The following is a 10,125-nucleotide window of genomic DNA, read 5'->3' as shown; positions in this document are numbered from 1 at the left end:
TAGTCGTCTCAGCTTATTGACTTTCCTGGTTTCTATTTGTTTTTTAAAAATAGATCTCTAGGGAGTTCTGATTAGTAGACCCTTAGTTCTACTTTTAAACCTCTTCTGAGTTTCAGCATTTATCCCAGCATGCAGGCCAGTTCCTGCTTCCATTGGTGCTCTTCAGATGGCCAAGTGGCTCTTTGACAAAGGGCTCTGAATTTCAGAGGTGTTGAGTACCTACCACTCCTTTGAGCCCATGTGCATATGAAAATATAAACAGAAAGATAATTCTCCCCTCCCCTTAAACCTGCTCTCTCCTGGAGCACCCCACACACACCGGCTTGTGATCACACACGCAGAAAGAACATCTTGTTTCAGAGGGGACGGAAGATTTCCCTTTTGTGACTAGAGACGTATAAGAAGTTGGCTAGTTCCTGGGGGCCAGCGTGAGAAAGCCCTGATGTCATATCCAATGCATAATCAAGGTACTAATTAAATCACCATCCTCCCCTCCGACAGGACAGCTCAGCCAAGTAGAGGGGAGAGGGGAGAGGAAGCTGAATGCACCCAAACAGGTTTGTAAGTGTGCTGCATCCTGACACAGAGGGCCAGATCCCCAAGAGAACTCAGTCTGGCCCCTCCATTTAGGTGCCTACAGCAGAGCTGAGCTGTCTGGAAGCTTGGTCCCAAAGCACTGAGCTGCTGCAGGGTTGCTCACAGCTGAGAGAGCAAGTAATGCAGTGCTTGTATGTGCTGGGAGCAGGTTTAGGGAGAAGTAGTCTGGATTTGTGCAACTGCAAAGAACCCCAGGGCAGTAGTGGAGAGTAGCAGAGAGGGACTACGGGTGTGGGCGGCGCGGCCCCTTTAACACCCCCCTCCCCATTGGGTTGTGCTCGGCAGCCGCGCCCCTTGCCGGGCAGGTTATAAAGCAGCCGCCTCATTCCAATCCCGACTCCCCAACAGACGCAGCCGCTGGAGCAGTCGCGTAAAGCAGCAGGAAAAGCAGCGCAGCATGCCGGTGGTTCTCGGGTACTGGGACATCCGCGGGGTGAGTCCGAGCTGCAGCGCCGGGCGCAGGGCGGGGGGGGGTGCTATTTTCATTTCCCCTTGGGCCTGACTCTCTAGCCGAGTGGGGTCATGTCTCCGGAGGCTGCTGACGCTGGGTGGGTGGGACCCTACCAAATTCAGGGCCATGAAAAATGTGTCGTTGACTGTGAAATCGGGTCTTGTCTGTGCTTTTAACCTCTACTGATTTCACGGGGGACACTAGCGTTCCTCAAATGGGGGGCCCTGACTCAAAAGGAGGCTGCAGGGTGTCACAAGGTAGCTTTAGGGGTTTGTGATACTGCCACCCTTACTTCTATGCTGCCTTCAGAGGTGGGCAGCTGGCAAGTGGTGGCTGGTGGCCGGGCAACCAGCTCTGAAGGCAGCTCCCCGCCAGCAGCAGTGCAGAAGTAAGGGTGGCAAGACCATACTGTGCCAGCCTTACTTCTGTGCTGCTGACTGGCTCTGAAGAAGTACCACAACTCCCCGCCCCCCCCCCCCCACACACACAATAACCTTCTAACTTCCCACACACACACACAACTTCTTGTTGGGTCAGGACCCCTACAATTACAGCATGCTGACACTTCAGATTTAAATAGTTGAAATCATTAAATTTGCAATTTTAAAAAATCCTAGGACTGTGAAATTGATCAAAATGGACCATGAATTTGGTTGAGCCCTATTGATGGAACCTGCTTGTTAAATATGCCATACAGCCCACCTGCCCCTCCTTGCAGCAAAAGGAGCATGTGGCCCCTGCTGCTTTCCTGCATTGTTTTCAACAGAGCTCTCTGCTGTTGCAAGAGTCTCTGTAGAAGAGCACCCAGAAAAACAAAATAAGGGTGCCCCTGTGCTTTGGCCCAGGGGGTCTCTAGGGATCTGTAGGCGGCTCTGGGGCTATGGGACAGGCATTGGGGAAGTGGCCTGTGTTCATAGGTGGTGAGTTACATGGGCCCATGGTGCCCGTGCTCCATCAATATTTAGGAACGTGGGCCTGGCTCCACCAATGTTTGGGCTTACCGTGCTTTGGGGAGGCCCCCATGCTTCAGGGGGACATAGGGTCCAGGGCAGCCTGGGGGGTTAGTGGGGAGCCTGATGCCGGCAGCAGCGAGCGATTTGGCCCCAGCGCACCCCACTGGCTCCTCGCGTTGCCATGGGCAGGTAGAGGGCCAAAGCCCCTGACTCAAGATTGGAGGTGGGGGAGGAATCTCACTCCATTATCTATTTCCCTTCCCACTCCAAGGGGAAAATGCAGAACAGGGATGGTCCCAAACTGTCCCAAGCCACTGGAAAGCAGAAATGGCCTTACACCGGAGCGTGCCATCGCCTGCTCCCATGCACATGGTGCTGCCCACTGTAGCCCTCGTGCCTTGCACGGTATCCATGTGGGAAGGGCTCGATTGCAAAACGGTTACACTTGCAAGCCCTGTGTGCAGCTGGGGGTGGTAGGTTTTGAGGTTTGGCTGGCACTGGGCACCAAACTGCTCTGCCTGCACTTGTTCGAGCCTGCCTTGGTGGGGAGCTCATAGCGGTTTTGGGGGAGCTGACGTGAGTCTGGAGTTGCCTGCCTCTGGGGGCAGAGTGCTGCTCTGGTGGTGGTGAGTTCTAATCCAGCTCCTCTCACTGACTATATGTCCACAGGCAGGACTGTTGGCCTCATGCAGGGTTATTTCCATTGTTTGAGTACTTGATTTGGCTGGGGCCTGGTCTTCAGGTGATACCCATTGGGCACCCAAAGTTAGAAACCATTCTTTAGAAACTAGATCTTAATCTGTGCCTCAGTTTCCCTACCTGCAAAGATGATGTGTGTGATGGAAGTGGTGGGGCAAAGGAGACTGACCTGCCTTTTGTATGGGCTAAGATGTCTAAGCACTTGAGGACGAGTGTTGTAGTGACTGTCACCAGGTAGGGGACTGATGGGTGAAAGAGGAGAAGTCACTGCTCCCTTTCATTGCTGCAACGACAGTGACCCGGCTCCTGAAAGACAAACCACGACCTTCATCAAAGGAATCTCTTGGGGTTGAATTTCCAGGATGCTTTTGGGGTGGGCGTGGGGGAGGAGGGACGATGAAGTTTGTTCAGTGAACTCCCTTGAGGCTGAAGAATTACATTAGACCAGGAAGACTCTCTATCGTGTCTCCTGTGGCTCTTGCAGCACATAATTAAAATACTGATTTAATTATTAACCAATCAGGATGCTTATGCTATGCTTATGCTAGCCAATTGTAGTTGCTGAATTAATACTTGCACTGTCATTTTGCTGTGAGAATCATATAAGCTGTAGATATTTCCTGCCATACTGTTTAAATATGAATATATAGTACCATAGTAAATGAAATGATGAGTTCACACCCTTGTGGCTCTTCTGGGTAAAGCTGATGGCTAACTTGACTCCTGTAGCCCGAGGTCGGAATCCCCCTGCTCTAACGCAGGCTCTCACGTTGCCCTGGTCTTCTCCCTGCAGCTTGCCCACTCCATCCGACTGCTGCTGGAATACACGGGCACCGCGTACGAGGACAAGATGTACAGCTGTGGGGAAGGTGAGTGGTGCAGGCAGGGAGCAAAGCTAGCCCTCTCCAGCTCATTGAGTGGAAAGCGTTCTGAGGGGCCAGGAACGGCTCGTTTGTGTAGGAGCTCTGCTGAGACACCCCTTTCCCTTGCCAGGCGAAAGGCTCTAGTGAGCCTGCTGGTGGCTGTGAGGGCCTCTTGCCTGGCTGACTTGGACTAGTCACAGCTCTGTGCAGTCTGAGTCTCCAGGGAGCAAAGGGCTTCCTGGTCCCTACAAGAAATTCTTAGCATGAATCTCCTTCAGTGGAATGCCATGCATTCTAGAGGGTCATGTGCTGCCGCATGCTGACCTGGTGTTTGATGGGGTAATGTTTACACTAAGGAAGTAGGGAAGGGATCCCACAGTCCTTGGCTGTTGGACTGGTATCTGACAAACCATGTAGTCAGAGCTGGATTAACCAACATACCAATGAGGCCTGAGCCAGCCTAGGGCTGCTAATCTGCCAGTGTCTGGCTGTTAGACCTAGCCACTAGGAAATTTAGAGTTAACTCTTCATTCATTCATTTCAGGACTGTGTCCTGTCTTACCAGTCTCCTCAAACACCTGCTCCTAGCTCTCAGCAAATCCCACTGCACTCTCTAGAATCTAATTTAGTGAGTGTGCTAATAGTCTGTCTTTAAAGACAGCTAGAAAACTACCTGTTGCAAGGAACATTTTCCCATAACAAACTCACAAGAAAGTTGCATGCTTGTTAGCTTGGGTTTTTAATCCTCCATCCCTGGCATGTGCTCTGGATTCTCTTGGTGCCTGAGTGCTTTCAGCATAAAGGGAACTGCTCCAGATGACCTCCCCAAATATCTTTGCTGCTCTTGTGAGGCAGTTCAGCATCTAAACACTTGTTACCAGTGGCTTAGGCTATTGCTACCATGGAGAAGCCCCCCATTTTATCCTGCACCAAGCGGTTAGGTGTTGTGACAGGGTCAGGCCAGATGGCTACAGGAGAGTGATAGAAGGCAGATATATTCGCCCCAAATTAAGTAGGTCTCTTTTCCCTGGGTAAGGTAACAGGGAAGGTTCCAGAACAATCAGGAACTTTCTGGAAACAATTAAAGCAGACAGGCTGATTAGAACACCTGCAGCCAATCAAGAAGCTGCTAGAATCAATTAAGGCAGGCTAATCAGGGCACCTGGGTTTAAAAAGGAGCTCACTTCAGTTTGTGGTGTGGGTGTAAGGAGCTGGGAAGTGAGAGGATGTGCTGCTGGAGGACTGAGGAGTATAAGCATTAACAGACATCAAGAAGAAGGTGTTGGGAGGAGGCCATGGGGAAGTAGCCCAGGGAATTGTAGCTGTCATGCAGCTGTTCCAGGAGGCACTCGAGACAGCTGCAGTCCACAGGGCCCTGGGCTGGAACCTGGAGCCGAGGGTGGGACTGGGTTCCCCCCAAACCACCCAATTGACCTGGACTGTGGGTTCTACCAGAGGGGAAGGTCTCTGGGCTGTTCCCCCAACCCACATGGTGAATCTCTGAGGCAAGAAAATACATCAATAAGTGCAGGACCCACCAAGATAGAGGAGGAACTTTGTCACAGTGTATATGTTCTGACATCCTCATTGCATGTAGCTCTAATAGCATCTATCAGCTGTAGTCTATGCTACTGCTTATCATCTGTTGCATGCAGCAATACAATCTTAGGTTGGGATCATGTAGGATCAGGGGAAGTGACGTTGGGTTGGTTCACTCTTCAGGGGTGGGACAGAACTTGGTACTGCTGACCTCCAGGGTGAACAGTGAAGCTGGGTCATTACCCCCGAGTGCTCTGCTGAGCACCAGTAGTAATTTAGGGTATGTCACCCTGCAAAACGTGTTCGCCTGGGCTGGCTAATTCTAGTTGCCTTAACTTCCTGGTTAAGGCAGTTGTAGTTCTAATGTAAGGTAGCAGGTAGACTTAAACACCAGACTCCCCTCTAGTCTTTGGTCAACAGATTGAGTTAAAACTACAACGGCCATGTCTGTGGTCATTAGGATTTTAACTTGTGGTAAGGACACTTTCTCTTGGTATGAAAACACTGTTGGTGTTCTCATGGCCTGGCCAAATTCTAACTCTTGTCACCACATTCTGCCAAGCTGAAACTGCAGAGGAAGACCAACTAGATTGAGAACACCCTGCATTGTGCCCTAACATGTTGCAGAGGGTTGTGGTGAGCTGATGGGACTGCCCCATCTCACCTGAGGGGGCAGTAAGTGTGCATGGATCACTGCTCTTATTGGCCAAATAAAGTCCCAGTACACTGAGAGGTTTTGTACTCAACACTGCCCTCTAGAAACCAAGAAGGCTTATTTCCTCTTACCTGGTGTAGGCTCTTTTAACCTGTATTCCCAGCAGGTGTAGTTCCACACTGGTTACAGCTCTCTGGTGTTATCCAGGCCAGAGTTTTTGGACACACTGCAAGTTGAATTGGCTGACAGTGGACTTTGAGTTTATTATTTACAACTCTGTCAATAATTTAACAGGGTGGACTCAAGTTAATTGGCAGCCGACTCAAATTACAACAGGTCCTGAAACGGTGTACCTGTTCTAAAGAAAGCTGCACCTGTTTTAAGTTAGGGTGCAGTTTTTTTTTAAACTGGCTTAGCTATACTGGTGTGAAGGGCTGTGTAGACCTTTTTTATTTCAGTTCAGACCAGGCTTATAGTTAGGTGTATTTCATTTTAGCATGACTTAAAACCAGAGTAAAGGGGAGCCACACAGCTTTTTGCACCAGTTTAACCTTCACCAGGTTAGAAATTTCACCTTAATTTAAACCAAAGCAGCCTTCTTGTGTAGACATGGCTACTTGATGACTGGGAGAGAGCTGGCCTGGAAAGATTCCGGCTCAGGCCCTCTTTGACTTAGGACCTGATTTTCAAGAGTGCTGAGCCCCTGGTATGTTCTCCGCCTTCAGTGAGCTGATGTTGGTCAGCACCATGGAGAATCTGCACCACAAGTGTGTGCCATGCTGCCCCAAGATGCTAGGGGGAGGGATTAGGTGGATGTGTTGGCATTGGCCTGGGATCTACCCTCTCTGTTCTCCTTCCAGCTCCGGACTATGACAAAAGCCAGTGGATTAAGGAGAAGGAGAAGCTGGGACTGGATTTCCCAAATGTATGTAGAGTTACTCTGGGTGGGTGGGCAGGCAGGTCCTTCCTTGGGGTGTGGTGGGTTTGGGAGTTTCACTGATTAAGATGGATTCTGGGTGGGGACCAATGCTGGGGTATCGGTGGGGTTCTTGTGCAGAAGTAGCAGGGAGGGGGGAGTGTGGGAGCCGGAGAAGTGGGAAGAGCTTGCTTACTAACCTTGCCTCTGATTGCCCTTCCAGCTGCCCTACCTCATCGATGGCAAGAACAAGCTCACGCAGAGCAATGCCATCCTCCGGTACATTGCGCGCAAGCACAAGTTGTGTGAGTATCGGTGGGGGGAGGTCTGGGCCTCACTAATGATCAAGGGGCTGGGATTTGGCTGGGTGGCTGCCGGTGAGCACTCTGACATTTGTTGTGTCTCCCAGGTGGCGAGACGGAGGAGGAGATGCTGCGAGTGGACATGCTGGAGAACCAGGCCATGGATTTCCGTATGAGCCTTGTAATGATCTGCTACAATCCTGACTTTGTGAGTTCATCCATGCTGTCCTGGGGGCTGCAACAAGACCTTGTTGATTTCAGGACAAATCCCACTCCAATACTATGCTATTGGCACACACAGCATTTTCCATACTAGATTGGGTCCATTTAGCTGGTATTCTGCTTCTGGCTCAATACTTAATCCTTCAGGGGCAGGTGAATAATGGTCTGAGTCACTTGCATAATGCTGTACCGGGGGAATTCCTTCCTGGCCCTCACAGGTGACCTGCCCTAAAACATGATACTGCTCACCCTTAGATCCCTATTATGACAATGGCAAACTCCAGGTGCCCTTCCCACTACAAGAATTTACTGTACATTGGGTGGGCACAGGGTTGCCTTGGTCTAATCCACAGCTGTCTCTGAAAACTTTCCCTCTTCCTCTCTGCAGGAGAAACTGAAGTCTGGCTACTTGGAGCAGTTGCCTGGGAAGCTGAAGCTGTTCTCTCAGTTCCTGGGGAAGAGGAAGTGGTTTGCTGGGGAAAAGGTACATGGTGGGGGTGTGATTGGGGGAGGGGCATGGGAACAGACTCCACTGCCCTGTGTCACTTCTCTCTCTCTTCTCTCTCCAGATCACTTTTGTTGACTTTGTCATGTATGACATCCTGGACCAGAACCGCATGTTTGAGCCCAAGTGCCTGGATCAGTTCCAAAACCTGAAGGATTTTCTTGACCGCTTTGAGGTGAGGTTTGCCCTGATTCCTGTAATGCACTGCTCTGGTTATCCAGGGACAGCCCAGCTGCAAACATTAACTCCTTTGCAGAGAACTGGGCAACAGGCAAAGAATTTCATTTGCTAACAGATACAGCAGCTGCCAGAGCTATTGCTAACAAGTACTTGTTAGTGCTTCTGGTGGTAATGGAGATGTCAGACTGCCCCCCTCTGGCACCAGTAGGGCAGACAACTCCGGAGGGAGTGAAGTAGTCTTTGCTCTGTAACCACACAGGTTTTTCCCCTTCCAGTGCCCTGTAGATTTGCTTCAGCCCTGACTGAGGCCTTCCTCTGAGAGAGAGTCGTCTCTCTCCTTGGCCATGTATCTGATGGGCTCTCTGCTGGCCTCTGAGGGACTGGCTACCTCCTTCTCTAATGGAGAGGTAGCCACATCTTGGTGCCCTGCTTGCTTGGTGATCTTGGCAGACACTCTTCAGGTGGCATTGGCAAGCTGGGATGGGACACTCCTATCCTGTGAGCCCTCCTAAGCAATGTCTCTTGGGATTCCCAAAGTACACTTGCTCCTGTTTTACTTTGTCCTTGCTCTGTATGTTGTTGGCCATGAGCTGCTGTGGAAATGGCTGAAGTGGCAGGCACTGGTTCCAGGTGGAAATAGGTGCTGGGACAGAAAGGAAGCAAAAGCCATACTTGCCATTAGTAGTTTTCGATATTATCCCAGCCTGACTCCTGCCATAGCTTCAGTGAAGCAAGAGAGTGTCCTTGTATGTGGAGACTGGCCCATTGCCCCAATCCAGTCTGCCAAGGTACAAGGTAGTATCCGGGAGCTGGTTATGGATTCCTAACTTTGGCCTGGGCCAGAGCAGAGAGCAGAGAGCAGCAATGGGGCTGCTCTAACCTGTGGCAGGAGGCAACAGTCCCTAAAGGATTATATTACAACTGAGGATGTGCTCTGGCCACTCCCTCCCTGGGGACTGTAGGGAGGAGGTACAGGAGCCAACTTTGCACTCAGGGGGTCACCACTATTCAGTGCTGGGGGAAACCCTAGCTAGTTGAGGGTGTGGCCACTCCTTGAGCAGCACAAAGGAAGTAGGGCAGAAAACATCCCACCATGCCAGCAGGTATAACTGGTTCCTCAGGGACTTGCTAGACATCACACTGATCAGACTCCTGACCGGGGGATGTGGGGGACTCCCTTTGGTGTGGCCCAGAAGAGGCTTCATGTTCATGTTTCAGGGGGTTGAGGCTGTCTTGTGAGGTGGTTTGGGAAGCACTGTCTCCCCTCTCCTCAGGGCTCTTCCTCTGCTCTCTCCTTTCTCTTCCCCTCCCCCCCCCCCATCCCAGGCCCTGGAGAAGGTCGCAGCCTACATGAGCTCTAGCCGCTTCATGAAGACTCCCGTCAACAACAGGATGGCCAAATGGAGCAACCAGAAGAAGTAGATCTGTGTGGAAGGGAGGGGCTGGAGAGGAATAATCCAGAGCCCCTGTCATAACTATAAAGGGAAGGGTAACAGCTGTCCTGTGTACAGTACTATAAAATCCCTCCTGGCCAGAGACTCCAAAATCCTTTTCCCTGTAAAGGGTTAAGAAGCTCAGGTAACCTGGCTGGCATCTGACCAAAGGACCAATAAGGGGACAAGATACTTTCAAATCTTGGGGGAGAGAGGGGGGTAAGGCTTTTGTTTGTGCTCTGTGTGGGCGTGCGTTCGCTCTTGGGACCGAGAGGGACCAGACATCAATCCAGGTTCTCCACATCTTTCTAAACAAGTCTCTCCTATTTCAAACTTGTAAGTAAATAGCCAGGCAGGGCGTCTTAGTTTTACTTTTTCTCAACTTGTAAATGTACCTTTTACTAGAGTGTTTCTTTGTTTGCTATACTTTGAACCTAAGACTAGAGGGGAGTCCTCTGAGCTCTTTAAGTTTGATTACCCTGTAAAGTTATTTTCCATACTGATTTTACAGAGATTTTTACCTTTTTCTTTAATTAAAAACCTTCTTTTTAAGAACCTGATTGATTTTTTTTTCCTTGTTGTAGATCCAAGGGGTTTGGATCTGTATTCACCAGGGAATTGGTGAAAGGTTTCTCAAGGCTTCCCAGGGGAGGGAATCCATTGGGATGGTGGCAGCGAACCAGACCTAAGCTGATAGTTAAGCTTAGAAGTTTTCATGCAGGCCCCTACATTTGTACCCTAAAGTTCAAAGTGGGGATACAGCCTTGACAGCCCCCACTTGCTGTTTGTGTATGGACTCCCTCAGATCGG

At 50.4% G+C, this 10,125-nt stretch overlaps 1 protein-coding gene across 1 annotated transcript; it reads left to right on the top strand.

Annotated features, from left to right (window-relative positions):
- Positions 1 to 796: 796 nt before the first annotated feature.
- LOC101936990 (glutathione S-transferase Mu 1-like) lies at positions 797 to 9,870 on the top strand. The gene is made up of 8 exons (XM_065592271.1): positions 797 to 1,030; positions 3,494 to 3,569; positions 6,618 to 6,682; positions 6,897 to 6,978; positions 7,083 to 7,183; positions 7,586 to 7,681; positions 7,767 to 7,877; positions 9,209 to 9,870. Exons 1-8 carry the CDS (start codon positions 995 to 997, stop codon positions 9,302 to 9,304), a joined length of 663 nt encoding a protein of 220 aa, XP_065448343.1. The 5' UTR covers positions 797 to 994; the 3' UTR covers positions 9,305 to 9,870.
- The last annotated feature ends 255 nt before the right edge of the window (positions 9,871 to 10,125 follow it).

This window comes from Chrysemys picta, chromosome 4 (assembly GCF_011386835.1).
Source record: "Chrysemys picta bellii isolate R12L10 chromosome 4, ASM1138683v2, whole genome shotgun sequence".
Classification (NCBI taxonomy): Eukaryota; Metazoa; Chordata; order Testudines; family Emydidae; genus Chrysemys; species Chrysemys picta.
This window is presented reverse-complemented; position numbering and strand designations above follow the sequence as displayed.

Coding starts and splice junctions, on each gene's coding strand:
- LOC101936990 (XM_065592271.1), top strand. CDS start 995: ATGCCGGTGGTTCTCGGGTACTGGGACATCCGCGGG. Junction 3,570..6,617: donor GATGTACAGCTGTGGGGAAG/GTGAGTGGTGCA, acceptor TTCTCCTTCCAG/CTCCGGACTATGACAAAAGC. Junction 7,184..7,585: donor TCTGCTACAATCCTGACTTT/GTGAGTTCATCC, acceptor TCCTCTCTGCAG/GAGAAACTGAAGTCTGGCTA.